The 20248-nt window shown below is 38.5% G+C and overlaps 1 protein-coding gene across 4 annotated transcripts in view; it reads right to left on the bottom strand.

Annotated features, from left to right (window-relative positions):
- Positions 1–20248, bottom strand: part of LOC106084958 (ribose-phosphate pyrophosphokinase 2) — a 140504-nt gene that overhangs the window by 32132 nt on the left and 88124 nt on the right. For all 4 annotated transcript variants that reach the window (XM_059360642.1, XM_013248944.2, XM_013248945.2 and 1 more), the window contains one exon: positions 11131–11229. In XM_059360642.1, the coding sequence (XP_059216625.1) occupies positions 11131–11229 (99 nt within the window). The remainder of the gene's footprint in view (positions 1–11130; positions 11230–20248) is intronic.

Below are 20248 nucleotides of genomic sequence, written 5' to 3'. Positions count from 1 at the left end.
GAGGATTATGGGGAGGTGGTCTGACCCCAAAGAGATGACGGCTTGCCAGGATACGTCACTCAGGAGATCAGGGGATGCGATTGAGATGTCTGGCGAGCTGCTGCACCTCCTCGTAATCCTAGTGGGGGCATCCTCATTCACCGTGCAAAACGTGGAGCTATCTATCTGCTCTGCCAAAGCTATGCCACGCTGGTCGTTGCCTAGGGGAGAATGCCATGACGAGTGATGTGCATTGAAATCCCCCAGAACCAGACGACTATGGCCAGATAGCAACCCACTTATGTCGGGGCTGTAGGCCTGGCCATTAATCGGGACACAGCTGCCAACCGGCGGTATATACACGTTGTATATCTCTATCTCGGCAGTACCAGACTTGACTGCTACCCCCATACATTCCATGTATGGGTCACTAGCGTCAAGCGCAGGCGAGATAGGTCTATACTGCACGGAATGGTGTATAACGAAGGCCAATCCCCCACCTCCATTCCTTGAGCGATCCTTACGTAGCACATTGTAGCCGTGACAACTGTGCAAGCTGCAGGTGTTAGTCAGCTTTGTCTCCTGGATCGCTGCGACCGATATGCTCTTCCGACTCATAAAATCCACAATCTCATCAATCTTGCCTCGCAGTCCATTGCAGTTTAACTGCAGGAACGATACATTTCCCGACACTGGCCTGGCAATAGTAGGGCTAGGGTGCTGTCTTTGCATAAATTGCCGTACGGGAGAGGTCGGGGGGGTCACATAGTCCGACGACGAGGACGCCGAAGGCGACGACGGCGACGCTTGTGACCCACTGCTGGCTGTGTTCGCACAGCACCTAGCGACATAGCCAGTATGACTATACTCCCATAGCGAAGTTAGGCCAGAGCAAGAACGGAAATGTACCCACTCCAAGCACCTGTTACACCTCACCGACACTGACCGATGATGAAGGCGGTTCTGGCAAACGGAACAGAACCAGGGTCCGGGGTTCTTTTCAATCCCGGCACGGACCAAAAGCATACGGAGAAGGCACTCCGGGATGTGCCTCTCCCATGACGAAAAAAGACGAACACGTACACTGAGGCGGCAGCCCTTGCCGATGAAGATTCCATCGGGTCAATCCGGTACGTACAACCGGCTGCCATGGGATTGTAAAAACCATGTCATGTTGGTTTGTTTGTGTGTACCTTATAGACTCAGAAACGGCTGAACCGATATTCTTGAAATTTTTCCCTGATAGTGCATATAGGAAAGGAATTTGGGGACGTCTCATCCTGTAAACTCCCCTCAAAACTAATGGCAATTTGGGGTTTAAATAAATGGTATTTGAGAGAAGAGCACGATGCTAATATTTTTTCAGGGCCAAGTGTCTGGGGGAAAACACCGCACCCCCGAAAACAACCCTAAATCAGACATTATGAGAATATCAGGCTGAAATGAAGTATTTTAAGAATGGAGTACACCTTACATCCAAACTTAAATTCGTAGACCAAAAAATAAATCATATGGGATTCAGATAAAGGCACTTATATTGCTAAACTGTATGTTAAGCGATATACTAGTTTCGTAGCATGGTATTTCTCTAAAAGCTCTTTAATTGTGGAAAATAAATATTCCAAGAAAAATTGTGTTCCATATTAGAAAAGAAGAAGGCGGAGTCTATCTATACATTTTTTGTTACCACTTTACAGTGTTGAGAAGTGATTGTGACCAGTGTTGCCGTTTTTAGTAGGTTCCTACCATAATTGGTGGGTTTTTTCTCTTGGTAAGTTGGTAGGCTGACCTCAATTTTTGTTAGGTTTTTCCAGCATACCAAGTTAATTACCGAAAAAATCGTCGGGGATAACCCAAAATGTGTATTCGTTAAGAGTGCAGAATTAAGCCAATGATAGCGAGGGGCCATGGGGATATAAAAGTTCTCATTGCTTCAAATTTCAAGAAAAAGAGCGTAAGTTCTGATATTGACGGTAACTGCTGGTACGAGTGTTAAGGGATATCTTCCAAACTTCCTGAATTCTGGATAGAAAATGCGGCTTTTGTGCGTTCAATGCCTTCAATCGGAAAACAAGGCTAGTGACAGCTGCATACAAATATGGTAAAATCTGGTCTATACTCAAAAGATGAGGCGTACATGCATCTCGCCGTAACGGCGAAAACGGGAACTAAAAGTCCATTTCTGGGCTCAAACACTTCAATCGGTAGATCGCTTTATCCAAACTCGGCACGGTTGTTCATTGAAATCGGGGCAAAAATACGACTTTATGAACTCAAGATGTCTTATCGGGAGATCGGTATAAAGAGTGCTATATCAAGATATAGTCCATCTTTGAACTTCAGGCTGTAGAGTGATTTCAACCGATATAGAGATGGACATGTCTAGATGCTATTTGAAAAACACCGGTCTAGTTTACTTTGAAGCTTTGACAAGTAAAAGCGTGCTTAGTTCGGCCAGCCCGAATCTTGGGTACCCATCACCATGGATACAGATAAAAATCTACCCTTATTAACTGAGTTTGTATTTGAACTATTTTGGTCTCAAGAAGTCAAATGGGGATATCTATACTTAGGGGGCCTACATCACCTTTTTTACCGATTCGGATAAAACTTGGCACTGATGTTGTAAGTCAAAAGATAGGATTTTGATCCCAATTTCATCCAAATCAGGCGAAAATTTAGGATTCTAAGGGCTGAAGTCAAATCCGGGGATCGGTTTATATGGGGGCTATATCTGTTTATAGACCGATTCGGATCATACTTGGCACGGATGTTGAAACTACAAACTTCAGCCAAATCAGGTGAAAATTTAGGCTTCAAGGGCTGAAGAAGTCAAATCCGCGGATCGGTTTATATGGGGGCTATCTGTTTGTAGACCGATTCGGATCATACTGAACATGGAAGTTGAAAGTCATAACCCAAGCTTTGTTCCAAATTTTAAATCAAATCGGATGAAAATTGAGGCTTCTAGGGGCTAAAGAAGTCAAATCGGGGGATCGGTTCATATAGGGGCTATATCCAAATCTGAACCCATATGGCTCATTTGCAATACCCAACGACCCACATCAATTAGAAGCATCTGTGCAAAATTTCAAGTGGCCAGCTTTACGCTTTCGACCGCTATCGTGATTTCGATTCAGAATTTCGAGACGTATATATATACGCATATAAATATTTCGAGGTGTTACAAACGGAATGACTAGATTAGTATACTCCCATCCTATGGTGGTGGGTATAAAAATGTATAGTTAAATGTGTTCCAAATGGAATGCCAAATGGCCAACTCTTCGGTGGTGGGTATAAAAACATATACACCATTTGTGGCTTGTAGAACATTTGGTAGGTTTTGGTCGGGTTTGGTAGGATTTTTCTTAAATTTTGGTAGGAAATAATTTTCTTGAGTGGCAACACTGATTGTCACATTGTCCCTCTTAAGTTAAGAGTTTTGATACAGAATGCAAAGAGTTTGTAAAACATCGAATTAAACTAAAACATTACCGTGTTACAATATTAGAAGCAACCACTGTGCTCCATTGCCATTTACTTCTTATTGCAATGACCTCAAAATAAACAAAATTTGTCTTATCGTCAAATTCAATTAACCCTCCAAGACAATGTAACCAAATATTCTACAAATATATACCGACAGCAGGGAAATGCTATAGTGCTAATATTTATGGTACGTAAACGAAGCCCAAGAAAATAAGACGACCATATCGATTACGAACGCAATGTTTCAATTAAGGTAATTATTTAACGAACACGAAATGGGAATGCAAACAATCAAACAACATTTACTTTAAATGAAATATGTTTACACATTATTGATATACAGCGGTCAAAAAAAGTATTCATCATTCAATGTTTTTTTTTTAATAAGTCTACAAAAGACAATTGGAATAAAAACATATTAAACTAATGATGCAGTAGTGCTTGTGTGATATATATGTACACAATTTCATTGTTTTTAAAGAAAAAAATAGTATTTATTGGAACAAAAAGGGCCATTTTACAGCTGAACACAAAAAATTAAACAAAAAAAGTATTCATCATTGCAAAAAAACAAAAAAATAAATAACATAATTTAAAAAAATTAATACTTTGTTATTCGACCACCGCGTCTTATAACTTCTTTTAAACGGTTTGACATCGATTGGACTAATTTAGCGGTTATATTTTGGTCTATATTAGTCCATTCCTCCATTATCACCTGTTGCATTTGACTCTTGCTCGAAAAATTGCGCGTTCTCAATTTGCGTTCGAGATGTTCCCAAAGATGTTCAATTGGGTTCAAGTCGGGACTTTGAGGAGGAGTTTTAATGACTTTGGGGCAGTTATACAGCATCCACATCTTGGTATTTAAAGCAGAATGTTTGGGGTCATTATCTTGATAATATTGAAAGTTATTACCAAGCCCAAGTTTTACAGCACTATCTTTTAAATTCCTCTTTAAAATGTCAATGTAATACTTATGATCCATTACTCCATTAATAATTTCAAGATTTCCCGCTCCTGAAGCCGCCATACACCCCCAAACCATTAAACCACCTCCACCATGTTTTACAGTAGCAACTGTGTTTCGTTCTTCAAGCTCTGTATTTGGTTTTCTGTACACTATGACCTTTCCATCGCACCCAAAAAGATTAAACTTGCTCTCGTCTGCAAAAATGACTGTTTTCCAAAATGATTCGGGCTGTTTTACATACATTTTTGCGAAGTTTAGCCTTTTCACTCGGTTTATTTTATTTATAAAGGGCTTCTTACGTGCAGTTCTTCCTCTGTAACTATGCCTTTTGAGTGTATTTCGAATTGTTTGTGTAGTAACTTCCTTCCCTAAATATTCCATAGTGTTTTTACGAAGAATGGTCGCATTTGTCTTCGGAGTTTTCTGAACTTGCCGCACTAGCCAACGCACATCTCCAACTGAAAGTGCTTTTGGTCGACCAGATCTTGGTTTATTGTCAACAGTTTTCGTTTCTGTCCACTTTCTGATGATGGATTGTATAGTAGATCGTGGTCTATTTAATATTTCACTGATAGTTTTTTGAGTTAAACCATTCCTGTGGTGTTTTATTATCAAAACTTTTACCTCATCAGAAACCTCGTTTTGCTTACGACCCATTTTGACAAAAACTATATTTTCAATGAATTTAAATATTGCTGTCAAGGGCAAAGCCTCCTTTACTAAATAAAACAGAAAAGGGGGATTCCCAAATAATATTTGAATTTGACTTTGATGATAGCACATCTATGATGAATACTTTTTTTGTTCTGTTTTTGGTGTTATTATATAAAATTGCATTTTTTTGCGCTAATTAAATTTATTTTTTGAATTTATTTTAAAACATATTACGAAAAATAAACTATTGCATAAAACTGCATTATTTGTTTACTTTAAATTTTCTTCAATTACCCAAAATAAGTGAATTTATTATCAATTTTGCTAATGATGAATACTTTTTTTGACCGCTGTATGTATGTCGAAAATCAATTGAATGTGAACTGTGTTGGCAAAGACATTTAATTGGAAATAAACTCATTTGGTGCTGGTTACTCAATTAACCCCACCCCCAAAAAAGTAGCAAACACACAAGCATTATAGTTTTAGAAAATGAAATTGAAAGAAAATGACATGATCTCGTCGTACCAGGCAAAAAACTTGAAAAAAGAAAATTACATGTATAAATTAAGGTTGAGTTTTACTCAAGTCTTCTATGTTATAACCAAGGCCGCGGAGTCTAGCACTCGAATCTGACCCTGGGTCGGAATCTTAATCGGAGTATTAAGCCGGAGTATTAAGCCGGAGTCGGAGATCGCTTCGGAGTCGGGGTTTGCGTGCTCAACTCCGAACCAAAACCCGACTCCAGCTCAACAGTCCGACTTCGACTCCGGTGACTCAAAAACTCGACTCCGCAGCCCTGGTTATAACAGCTTTAAAAAAACTACATTAGGACTGTTGGGTTTTATATATGGACTAGCATAACCCCTGCCAATTCGCTGCCTCCGATGCTACACCAAGATGTAATTGTATCTCAATTTTTAGAGCTTTAGCCAAATCCGTAAAGAAAGTACCATTTTATGCGTTTTAGTACCTAAATGTAGGGATTACAAAAAAATCTTTTAATCGCCTCATATTTGTTAGTAATAACAGCAAAAATGTTTGCTGAAACAACAGAAAGTCTGCCGAAAATGGGACAGAAGTAATTAGTTGCCAAAACAGCAAACATTATCTGCTGTTTTAAATTTTTAAAATGTTTAAAAAAGCTCAAAAATGTCATAAATTTCTGTACAATTTAGGGTAATTTTTTACCAAAATCATTTCCAGACGCTCTTTAACTTGAATCTCTTCTTTAATCATATTGTCCTAGACCTTCCAGTTCGTGCTGGGAAAACATTTTTTAGTATCTTAACGTACGAATATCACTAAACCCAGACTTATTTCCCGTGGACGACCCAAGACCAACATTTGTGCAAAATTTCATTATTCTAGCTTCAGCCGTTTGGGCTGGACGCTGATCAATAAGTGAATCACGTGTCTATTTCATATATAGAGATAAAAAATTCGGCAAAGACGACTTTAAAATAAAGGGCCACTGTTAATGTCTATAGGTTATTATACCCTTGGAGGCTTTAGAGGTCAAACACGGGGAGTTAGATCTGCAATAAGGTGCTTTGATTGTCATATTGTTTATTATACCCTCCGACATAGGATAGGGGTATAGTTACATATTTCGTCATTTCGTTTGTAACTACCCCAAAAAGTATATATATTCTTGAGCACCATGGAATTTAAAGCCAATTTAGGCATGTCCGTCCGTTTGTCTATCTTTCCGCATGCTAACGTTTGATCACTAAAGATTTAGCCACTCGTAATTTTGCAAATACTTTCCTATTGATGTAGTTCAGTTGGAATTTTAAATGGGAAAATTTGATCCATGTTACGCTGTAGCTCTCATATAAACCGATCTCTCGAATAAACTTCTTGAGCGACTAGAGAGCCTAATTATTATCGGATTTGAATTGAATTTTGCATGATGGCTTATCCTACGTTTTTTAACATCCATGTCATGGTCCAATTCTGTCTGTAACCCGACATAGCTCCAATATAAACTGATCTCACGATTATTCCACTTGAGCCACTAAAAGAAAGAGATAGAGTTATCTCAAGTCCTCCAATAGCTAGAGTTGAGCGCATACAGGAAGCAATTCTTAACCAGGTATATAACAGTTTAGCACCAGTATTGATATCTGCTCAAGAGTTTAAGGGCAGGGCAGCTCCCAACAAATTACCCTAATTAGTTGGTATTGTACTGTGATATAGCATTTATTTGAGCCGCATATTGACCCGATCGGTTTAAATCTCCGGGTTTTTGGGGATTTGACGCTCTCAATACACTTGTTTCTAAATTAGATTTTTAATTCGCACTCTGTTACCAAATAACTTCTATTTGGGTCCCATATTGTGTCGATCGGTCTACATGTTCACTTGATGGGTTATTTGGGTGCGGCGTTCCTCTCAGTTACTTTATCCCTAATATCTATATCAGATTCATAAATTTGCGTTAATAGTACTGGGCACAGTTGTTGCAAGTCATAACAGAACACTATGTGCAAAATTTCAGCTAGCTTTACGCGTTCGACCGCTATTGTGACTTCGACAAACGAACGGATGGACGGACATGGATAGATCGACTCAATATATTTTATGGGGTCCTAGATCAATATTTCGAGGTGTTACAAACGGAATGACACCCAACCTATGGTGGTGGGTATAAAAATGTCGAAATGCTATGGAAGCCAAGGCACACCCAACTTTGGAGACAAAGAAGGAAATCTGGAAACAGGTACAAATACTGTGGTAAGGATATGGAAAAAACTTTTTTCTTTATCGCTGGTGTTGAAGATGAGGATACCAAAGAACCCATCTCTGGAGGTATAGTATGGCGCGTGGTATAGTGTGGCGCGTCGTTAAATAACATCAGCGTACCGCAGTCAGCAGGCTGAGGAAAAACAAGGCTGCACAATCTCTCCATAATCTGGATAATAGAACTCATCTTGATTGGAACATCACCATACTATGTCTCTCGCTCAAGAAATGAAGGAAAGGAAGAAAGGATGTTCTAACCAGTATTCGAACCCAGGCGTTCGGCGTCATAGTCGAACATACTAACCTCTGCGCCACGGTGGACGTCTCAGTTTGGTATCCTTGCGAAATCGATACGACTTTGCAGGATGACGCTCGCTGATATCAGGGATGGGAAAGTCAGTATTTTAGTACTTTTTTCAGTACTTTTTCCACACGAGGAGTACCGTAGTACCCCCGCAACGGATTTAGTACCTTTTTAAGCACTAAGAATTTTTCAAACATTTCGGATGTTTTCGAATCTTTTTTGTCTAAAGAGGCGAGTATTTCGCCACGATTAAATAGGGATATTCACTTGTTAGCCAATCGAATCAAGTTCATTCGACTGTCGCATTTGCGTTATGCAGATCGCTTGGAGATTGTAAGGGAACAATATCAGTTCATGATTAGAAACAGATGCCTCTTGCACAAGTCGCCTTATTTGACTTATTGAGCTTTTAAAAAGCTTTGAGAGGGACACGGATTCCTGATACTAGGCCTCCTTAATTCTATATGAGATACGTGCTTAACTCTCAGGTATCTTTCATTTAAGCCCCATATTATACTGATCGCTTTATGTGGCCGTTTGGGGGGTTTTACTTATTTGACTCGAAATTTGAATATCTGATTTATTTTTTTGGGTAACTATTAATGTACAATCACAAATTCGTCCAACCATATCCGATATATGTATGTATATCTCGGATATATCGCAAACCCTCCGTCTTTGGCTTCCATTAAGATACAAGGGTACTTCTACCTTACTACAAAGTGCAGTCCGATTAAAGTTTTAGCTCAACGATGTGACTTCGTAGAGATTCTTGGCTAGATACTTGACCATAATGCTAACCTCTGCGCAATGGTGGCCGCCTTCGTCTTCGGTTAGGACACTAAAAAAAGTAAAAGCGTAAAGTTCGGCCGGGCCGAATCCTATATAGCCTCCACCATGGATCGCAAAAATTGACAAGCTATTGGAGCCATATCAGGTTACAGACCGTTTTGGACATTACTTGGTTTGGAGACAATAGTAGAAGTAATTGTGCAAATTGTCAGCCCAATCCGATAAGAATTGCGCCCTATAGAGGCTCAAGAAGGAATATCGGGAGATCGGTTTATATTGGAGCTATGTCAGATTATAGGCGGAGTCAGACCATATTGGGCATAGTTGTTGCAAGTCAAAACAAAAGACTTCATGCCAAGTTTTAGCCAAATCGGATAATAATTGCGCTCTCTAGAGGCTCAAGAAGTGAAGTATCGAGATCGCTTTATATGACAGCTATATCAAGTTGTTAACCGATTTTGATCATACTTTAAACAGTGGTTGAAAGTCATAACAAAACACTTCATTCAAATCGGTTAAGAATTGCGCCGTCTAGAAGTCAAGATCCAAGATCGGTTTATATGGCAGCTATATCAAAACAAGGACAAGGATATGGCCCATTCACCATCCCAACCGACCTATACCGATATGCAAAATTTCAAACGCCTAGCTTTACTCCTTCGAAAGTGAGCATGCTTTCCCCAGACTGACGGTCAGATGGATGGACATGGCTAGATCGACTTAAAATGTCATGGCGATCAAGAATATATATACTTGAAAGGGTCTTAGACCAATATTTCGAGGTGTTACAAACGGAATGACGAAATTAGTATACGCCATCCTGAAGGGAGGGTATAAAAAGTTTGGTCTGAGAACCAAAATCTTTTGGGGTTTTCCTTACTTAAATTTCCATCACACATTGTGTAATCTGTAATCGGTAACGCAGAAGTTTTGTAGAGATATGTTTTGTATACCTGCGCTCCAATATTCTGGAAACCTCTGTGCAAAACTTAAAAATACTCTTTGGGTCCATATGTACTTAAAACCATTTTCCATCCATGGCTGATACACGATCAGAAATTAAAATATGAGAGAATCTCTCTGAACCGTTCAATACCAAAACGATTTCAGATAGCATGTTAAGTGATCATTTTTAATTTACTTTCGCCAGTTCTATTACGTGGCACATCATGATGTGCTATGTAAAGTTCCCATTAGTAAACTATGTATTTTACTATGTAAAGGGTGATTTTTTTGAGGTTAGGATTTTCATGCATTAGTATTTGACAGATCACGTGGGATTTCAGACATGGTGTCAAAGAGAAAGATGCTCAGTATGCTTTGACATTTCATCATGAATAGACTTACTAACGAGCAACGCTTGCAAATCATTGAATTTTATTACCAAAATCAGTGTTCGGTTCGAAATGTGTTCAAATTTTGACAAATTTTGTTCAGCGATGAGGCTCATTTCTGGTTGAATGGCTACGTAAATAAGCAAAATTGCCGCATTTGGAGTGAAGAGCAACCAGAAGCCGTTTAAGAACTGCCTATGCATCCCGAAAAATGCACTGTTTGGTGTGGTTTGTACGCTGGTGGAATCATTGGACCGTATTTTTTCAAAGATGCTGTTGGACGCAACGTTACGGTGAATGAACACATTTCGAACCGAACACTGATTTTGGTAATAAAATTCAATGATTTGCAAGCGTTGCTCGTTAGTAAGTCTATTCATGATGAAATGTCAAAGCATACTGAGCATCTTTCTCTTTGACACCATGTCTGAAATCCCACGTGATCTGTCAAATACTAATGCATGAAAATCCTAACCTCAAAAAAATCACCCTTTATTTTCTTGTGTAAAAGAAATATTTGCGATTAGTTCAGCGATGCCCAGCCCTTTACGATAGCGTTGATGGCAAGCCGCATGTATAATTACTCTCTCTGCTTCAGTCGTTGTTGAGACAGCAACGAATGAACATGCGCAGGGGTATACGCATTGTTTTTCTGTTTTTATTTTAAAAGCAATGACTTTGATTGATAAACGTTTGATTATTTAAGTTCTTTTTGCGATACACTAATCATTCAGTCCAAAAAATGTTTTTTTACATATTGAGAGAATTAGAAATACTCAAAATGAGAGTATTTCACACATACATTCACATTTTCATGTGGGACATTGCTGGATAAGTTTAATTTACTTTCTTACCTGTATTTGAGAGGCATGCAAATCCATAGTTATGATGTGATCTGCTCCGGCCACTGATAGCATATTTGCGACCAATTTCGCCGAAATGGGAGCACGGCTCTATAGAAAAAAATTGAAAATCGAAACAAAGGAAAACAAAAGTAAACATTAGAATCTCATTCAAAAGTGTACGATGAAAAAAAAAACTAATTGGAAATTTTGTTAAATGACATTTTGTAATGGTATGTACAGGGTGGCTGATGAAAGCCGCTACCAAAAAAAAATGTAATAACTTTTTTTCTATTTAATAATAATAATTTAATAATTAATTTAATTAATTAATTAATTAATTTAATTAATAATAATTTAATAATTAATTTAATAATTTAATTTAACATGAATAAAAGAAAAATGTATTCCATACACCGAAAAAAAAATGTAGCAATATTCATCATTGTAGCAATATTCATCAGCCACCCTGTATGGTGAGGAAGGACGATGTTCTGTGATAACCCAGTTCCAATTATGACCGTTATGATGACCTTGCTGCAGGCGGTCGTGACCGTGAAAATCATGAAAATGGCATAAACATAAACCAAGAAATAAAGGCTTTAAAACCAATTTCAAACAAAATTTTGGAAATACTAAATAAAAAGCCGAAATAAAATTTTTGTCTTAAATTTCAATCAAATTTCTTCATATTTCTGGTGAACAACACTTAAATGTGTGGGAAATTTGCCAAAAAAAATGTAGTGGTGAAATGCAAATCAAGGTGAAAAAGGTGAAATATTTAGGTGCTGTGGTGCTCTTTAAAATATATGCAAGTATGTATGTTATATTCCAAATAAATTAAAATAAAAATATTCCATATAAAGTTATACATTTTATTTATACATACACTATTACGTTTCAGAGTCAAAGAGTAATACACTGAGAAAAGTAAAACCTTGGCAAACAAATGTTTTATGCATGCAAACGAAAAACACTAGAAGAATGCCAGAAAAGGGGAGGGGGAAAGTGGCTAGAAACGATATATTAACAGCTAAACAAATTTTCCAGTGTTGTAGTCAATCATCAATCATGTGTAACTCAAACGACAATGTTCTTTTTTTTGAAAATTTAACTCTCTTTAAACAAAGCAACATTACTCATATTAGGGAAAGAAAAAGAACCAAAAAACAAGAAGAACGAGACAATGCAAAGCATCTATTTTCATTTATGAGTTTGGGGAGGGGTTTCTTGTTTGGTAGGGAGGGCTGTGTCTGGGGAAAGGTTGCTCTTTTAGCAAGATTCCGCTTATTATCTTTCTTGGTTAGCTACTCACAGTATATTGTTTAGCTGAAAATTCCTAAAAAGATATGGTCAAAGAAAAGAAAAAAAGAGGTGAAACATAAACTTCAGAAATACTGAGAACAAAAAGGTGGGAAATACAACAAGTAAAATCAAAAGCAAGGAATTTAAGGAGAGGAAAAAGTATTTTACTGGATACATTGCAGGAAAAATTTTGAAGGGACAAGCAAAAAAGGTAAATAAAGAAAAACGAAACAGACTAACAATAGCAGATAACCTAGAATCGATCTACTGTTTAGTAGATATGTCGACTTTATTTTCGATAAGAATCCTCATATTAAGTACAAAGTGGCAGCTATATCTTAATCTGAACCAATTTTGATGGACCACGCTGGATGTGTTCAGATGGGTTCTTAAACAATCCGTATCACATTTTGAGCAAATATGTTTAAACTGTAATAATTACGGTTAACAAATGACAACATTATTGCAAATTCCCCAAAATCTGACGAATTGCGATCAAACTGATTGCGACCAAACTTTTTAGATAACCAGTATTGCCGTTTTTGGTAGGTCCCTACCAAAATTGGTAGGTTTCTATCCTCTTGGTAGGTTGGTAGGCTGACCTCAACAAATCGCCGGGAACAGCTCAAAACTAATTCACTTCATGGCGTTTCTGTGTATTCGTTAGGAGTGCAGAATGAAACCATGGAAGTTACAAGGGGTCTCACTGCTTCAAATTTCAGAAAAAGGGCGTAAGTTTTGATATTGACTATAATTTGTATGAGTGTTAAGGGTAGGAAATGAGGGTTTTGTACGTTCAAAGTCTTCAATCGGAGAATAGGCATATTTGGCAGCTGCATACAAATATGGCCAAATCTGGTCCATACTCATGGTCCATTCAACTCAGTTTAACGACGAAAATGGGTAGTAAAAGCGCCTTGCAAGGCTCAACCATTTAAATTGGGAGATCGCTTTATCCAAACTCGGCACGGTTGTTCAATGAAATTGGGTCAAAAATACGACTTTTTAAACTGAAGATATCCCATCGGGATATCGGTATAAAGGGTTTTATATCAAGATATTGGTAAATTTTATACCCACCACCATAGGAGGGGGGTATACTAATCTAGTCATTCCGTTTGTAAGACCTCAAAATATTCGTCTAAGACCCCATTAAGTACATATATATTCTTGATCGTCTCGATGTTCTGGGCCTTGTCCGTCCGTCTGGCGAAATCATGATAGCGGTCGAACGCGTAAAGCTCGCCGCGTGAAATTTTGCACAGATACTTAGTATTGATGTAGGTCGTTGGGAATTGCTAATGGGTCATATCGGTTAAGTTTTAGATATAGTTCCCATATAAACCGATCTTCCGATTTGACATCTTGAGCCCCTGGAAGCATGTCGTGTAATGTTATGACTGTGCCAAGTTGATTTCTTGAGTCCTTACAAGCCGCAATTTTTGTCCGATTTGGCTGAAATTTTGGTTGTAGTGTTTTGTTATGACTTTCAACCACTGTGACCAGTACGGTCCAAATCGGTCAATAACCCGATATAGCTCCCATATAAACCAATCTCCCGATTAGACTTCTTGAGTGCTTACAAGCCGCAATTTTTGTCCGATTTGGCTAAAATTTTGTAAAAAGCGTTCTGTAACAACTTCCAATAAATGTGCCAAGTACGGTCCGAATCGGTCTATAACCTGATATAGCTCTCACATAAACCGATCTCCCGATCTGACTTCTTGAGCCCTTACAAGCCGCGTTTTTTTATCCGATTTGCCTGAAATTTTGCATATAGTGTTTTGTTATAACTTGAGCCCCTGATATATATCGGCCTATAACCAGATATAGCTCCCATATTTTAGCAGTGCTTGGAGTTTTTGAGAGAAAGATTCTTCGTAAAATATATGGACCAGTTTGCGTTAACGGAGAATATAGGCGTCGTATGAACCACGAGCTGTATGACGACGATAGCATAGGTACACGTATCAAAATACAACGGCTGCGTTGGCTAGGTCATGTTGTCAGAATGGATGAAGAAGCTCCAGCAAAAAAGTCTTTTGAAGGCAAACACGGTGGTTCACGCAAACCGGTACGACCAAAAGCCCGATGGAAAGATCAAGTGGTGGGAGACATCTCGAAAATTGGTGTCAGAGATTATAAAAGGAGCGCAGAAGATCGAGGCGCTTGGAACGTTATTCTACGTTCGGCTAGAGGAAAAAATGTTCTGTCATAGCCAATTAGGAAAAGTAAGTATATCCAAATCTGAACCGATTTTTTCTAATTTCAATAGGCTTCGTTTCTACGCCAAAAAGAATGTAAGTGGCAAACTTGCGACCTGTAGTTTGTACACAAATTAACATAGACAACCGTCCTGGTTGTTATTGTCCTTGTGGCAATCCAATTTAAGGGTGTGGGCGACAAACGCTGTGTTACATGACACTGTGGAACAGCGGAACAGTCTGTGGGACGACTAAAATCCTATGGCGTGATCCGGATCATGAGAGGACGAGGCTATTACTGAAAGGAAGTAAGAATGAGGTCAGTATAGTTTTTGGTGTCATAGCGGGACACATAGGACTACGAGCTCACTTATGCAAAATCGGTGCGGCAAGTGATAGCATGTGGGGAAGATGATGAGACGTTGGAGCATTTCCTATGTCCTAGCCCGGCTTTCGCGGCTAACAGACACCGGTACTTAGGTGGGGAAACGGTACAAGACATGAACCAACTTAGGGGAGTGGTATGGAAAACAATTAAGGATTCTTAAAGAAACATGGAATTCCTAACTTAAAATTTTCTTTTTCGAGGTTACTTTTTTAGAACGCACAACAAGCCGATTACTTGCTTAAGTGTATGTCCATAGTGGTATGGGGCGGATTAACATCCGCACCCTCTTTTCAACCTAACCTAACCTATATCTAAATCTAAGTCGATTTCTATGAAATTCGCGAGCAATGTCGAGAGTCGAGAGAAAATACTTCCTGCCAAATTTCGATAGAATCGATTAATAAATTACCACATTATTGCAATATTTGTCGAAATCGGATGAACATATATATGGGAGCTATATCCAAATCTGAACCGAGTTTTTTAAATTTCAATAGTCTTCGTCTCTACGCCAAAAAATGTATGTGCCAAATTTGCGGCCTGTAGTTTGTACACAAATTAAAATGGACAGACGGACAAAGCTTAATCGAATCAGAAAGTGATTCTCTGTCAAACGGGATACACTAAGTGATAATACCCTGTACCACAGTGGTGGTGTAGGGTATAGAAAGGTCTTTTATAACTGCTTCATCTTCATAATGAAAATGATCGTCATAATGGTAGACTGGAGAGGAATGACAAAACTTAATAACAAATAAAAACCAAATAACTTCGGCCAGGCATAACCTTGGATACTCAACACCATGGATTCTGCTAAAAATGTGTACAAATAAACTTTGTTTATGTGTGGAATATTTTGAATGAATCACGCTTCTATGTCATGAGCGATGTCATGAAAGATTCCCTAGGTCCAAAAAGAGGTTGGAGCGAAGATGCTAAGTGTGCTACAGACCAATCTGCATCACTCGAATGAACTCCTTCTAGCACTGTCTAATTCCTCTGCGGACATTGCTCTGGGTTTGGTGATAGGAACTACATCAACTTTACTCCAATCTAGGTACATAAGGTAAGAACATATAGACCATATGGACCGATCCTCCGATTTAAGATCTTAGGCCCATAAAGCCACATTTATTATCCGATTATGCCGATATTTGAGACAGAGACTTGTGTTAGGCCACTCGACTTTCTTCTTGAATTTGGCTCAGATCGGTCCAGATTTGGATATAGCTGCCATATAGTCCTTAGATAAAATGCGCATTTTTTGTCCGATTTCGCTGAAATTTTGGACAGTGAGATATGTTAGGCCCCTCGATATCCTTCTTGAAGACGGCCCAGGGCGGTCTAGATTTGGACATAGCTGGCATATAGACTAATCTCTCGATTAAAGGTCGTGGTCCCATAAAAATCGCATGTATTATCCGATTTCGCTGAAATTTGACACAGTGATATATGATAGGCTTTTCAACATCCGTGCCCTATATGGTGCAGATCCGTCTATATTTGGATATAGCTGGCAAAAAGATCAATAAGGAACCAAAATTGAACAGTAAATTGTATTTATTAGACCTCTCAACGTCCGTGCCGAATTTGGTCCGGTCCGATTTGGACCGATATAGCAGCTATGGGTGCATAAATAATGCTTTTTTTATCGCATTATGACGGTGGTGGGCATCCAAAGTTCGGCCCGGCTAAACTTAATGCATTTTTACTTGTTTTAATAAAGAAACCTTCAATTGCAACAATACACTAAAATAATTTCCAGAAAGCTCATTACTAAGAATTTTGAGAAAATTTTTTGTATGATTTTTTTGGGTATACAAAATGTGTGACCACTTTACGCCACCATAAATTTCATTAGGATTCTTCTTTCCTAACTAAAGCTAGAATTGTTCTCAGATAGCTCTATTCTTGGGCCTTTTTCTACTCATTGTTCATTAATGGGTTAAGAAAACATAAAGAAAACTAGATCAAATCAGGCAAGGATATCAGGCTTAAAAAATAACCTTTTTTTATGGCTCCAAGATCTTAAATTGGGATTGAGTGATGTTTAGCAATGATGTGTAGGCGACTAATATAACTATCTTATCAACGAAATTTGGTAGTAAATGTGCCTTTTATGAGTCCATTGTCCGATCTGGACCATATTCGTCACGGATGCTGAGGTGTCTAGTACAACAAAGTTTTCAAAATTGCGAAATTTGGTAATAAATGCGTCTGTTATGGGCCCAATACCCTAAATCGGTTGATCAGTCTGTCTGGCAGCTATATCAAAATATTATACGTTCTGAACTTAAATTAAAAGATCAGTCTATCAGACTTATGAAACTAAATCAAAAGATCAGTCTATATAGGAACTATATTCAAATATTTTGTTCAAGTCTTCTTGTTCTACACGAAACGCAGAAACAGATGAGAGTTGAGATTTTTTTGTAGCAAATATAAGGTAGAACGCACAACAAGCAGATTACTGGTTTAAGAGTATGTCCATAGTGGCGTGGGCCGGATTAATATATGCACCCTCTTTTCAACCTAACCTATACCTCAATGTTGCCTTTTCACCGTTGGGGGGTTTCATGCACTGTCTATATACTGCAGTTGGCAGATCCATAATTCTATATGGTGCTGTGGTTTTGTGGACGGCACTTCAAAAATTCTCCTATTCATTTAACTACTATGGACCCACCTTATCGAGTCCATAGAATGGCTAGTCCATGCATCACAACTGCACTGAGGACTTCACCATGTAATGCAGTGAATTTAATGCTATACTTTAAATCTCTGTACATAGTAACTAAACAAACTGCTACAACCACCGTCTTGAGAAAAAGGGAGCTTTCTCTTTGGTTAATGCTTGAGTGTGGTGTTATTCTCTATATAATGCCCGATATTCCAGGCACACTATACATTGTCAGAGTTGCTTTTTTATAAAATTTTCTGTACCACCATACCTGATAAGAGTCGTTAGCTGGAACATAAATCCCAACCTTTGAAATGTCACTGTCTGATTAGAAAATATGGTAATACTATGAGAAAGTCTAAGTCTGCTGTGTATTAAAGGTGTGCACAGTTACAACTGATTGCACCAGTTTGGTCCTTTTTCAATTTTCATACAAGTTGGTATTGCTATTTTTTAAATTAAATTTAATGTGAATGAGTAAAGAGAGAACAAGTAAAAAAGCGTCAAGTTCGGCCGGGTCGAACTTTGGATACCCACCACCTCGTGTATATATGTAAACCACCTTTCGTCATAATCCGGTGAAAAATGGTTAATGCTATGCCCACATAGCAGCTATATTGAAATAGGGTCCGATTTGGGCCAAATTCGGCACGGATATTGAGTGGTCTAATAAGTACAAGTCATTGTTAAATTTTGTAGAACAAAATATTGGTCTTTGTGGTAGCCATATCCAAATATAGACCAATCTGAACCATATACGAAGCGGATGTCGAAAAGCCTAACATAAGTCACTGTGTCAAATTTTGGCGAAATCGGACTATAAATACGCCTTTTATAGGCCCAAAACCTTAAATCGAGAGATCGAAATCTGAACCGATCGGAGCCAAATTGAAGAGAAATGTTGAAGGGCCCAACACAACTCACTGTCTCAAATTTCGGCGAAATCGGGCAATAAATGCGCCTTTTGTGGAAGCAAAACCTTAAATCGAGGGATCGGTCTATATGGCAGCTATATCCAAATCTGGACCGATCTGGGCCATATTACAGAAAGATATCGAGGGGCCTAACACAATTCACTGACCCAAAATTCGGCGACATCGGACAATTAATGCGCCTTTTATGGGCCCAAAACCTTAAATCGAGGGATCGGTCTATATGGCAGCTATATCCAAATCTGGACCGATCTGAGCCAAATTGTAGAAGGATGTCGAAAGGCCTAACACAACTCACTGTCCTAAATTTCGGCGACATCGGACAATAAATGCGCCTCTTGTGGACACAAGACCTCAAATCGAGAGATCGCTCTATACGGCAGCTATATCCAAATCTGGACCGATCTGGGCCAAATTGAAGAAGGATATCGACTGGCCTAGCAAAACTCACTGTCCCAAATTTCAGCAAAATTGGATAATAAATGTGGTTTTTATGGGTCTAAGACCCTAAATCGGCGAATCGGTCTATATTGGGGCTCTATTAAGATATATTCCGATATAGCCCATCTTCAAACTTAACCTGCTTGTGCAAAGTTTCAGCTCAATATCTCCATTTTTAAAGACTGTAGCGTGATTTCAACAGACAGACGAACATGGCTAGATTGTCTTAGATTTTTACTGTGATCCAAAATATATATACTTTATAGGGTCCGTAATGGATATTTCGATGTGTTGCAAATGGAACAACAAATTGAATATTGACCCATCCCTCAATGGTGAGCATAAAAAAAGTTTTCTTATGGTTTCTCCAAACAGTTAAAAACAGATATTGGTGGTGATACAACAAATATTTGTGGTGCGCTGTCTGAACGAAGCCACTGCTTGCTCACTTAGTTTTTCCTTTGCCCGCGGGCAAACGAAATTATGTGTGGATTTGTGTTGGTGCCCATCTACGACGTACAAACAATTTTATTTGTTTCACTATTAGAATTTGAGAATAAGAAAACAAAGATGTTCCTCACTCGAAGCTATACCATAACTGTTACACTCATTCTCGCATTTATACCAGAAGTATTCCTACAAGAGTGTTTCTCTCCGCGATGAATAAAATAATCTTCTAGAAGATTTTTACGCAACTGTTCTTCCGTATAAGTCGCGAAACACTCGTCTAAGGTATTGTTGGGCAATCCATTGCGTGTGCAGAAGTTTTGGCAACTCTTCGCGTCGATTTTCTTTCAGCCCATTGCGTCATAATCGTCCGTATGACTCGTGAAACACTCTTCTAGGTTATCAATAGACAATCCATTGCATGTGCGGAAGTTTTAGCAACCCTTCGCGACGATTCTCTTACAATTCATTGCGTCATAATCTTCCGTATGACTCGTAAAACACTCTTCTACGATATCATTGGGCAATCCATTGCGTGTGTGGAAGTTTTAGTAACTCTTCGCGACGATTTTTACCCAACCCATTACGTTATACTCGTATAGAAGATTTGTTTATTAATCACCTGAATTAACTTGTTGAGATTCCATTGCAGGATATTGTCCGGTTTTAGACCAATGTTTAATGCTTTCTATTCAAAGAACAGTATAGCAAAAAACATTTAAAAGTCAGGTCT

This window comes from Stomoxys calcitrans, chromosome 1 (assembly GCF_963082655.1).
Source record: "Stomoxys calcitrans chromosome 1, idStoCalc2.1, whole genome shotgun sequence".
Taxonomy (NCBI): Eukaryota; Metazoa; Arthropoda; class Insecta; order Diptera; family Muscidae; genus Stomoxys; species Stomoxys calcitrans.
Note: the sequence above shows the minus strand (reverse complement) of the source record. Positions and strands in the feature narration are given on the sequence as shown.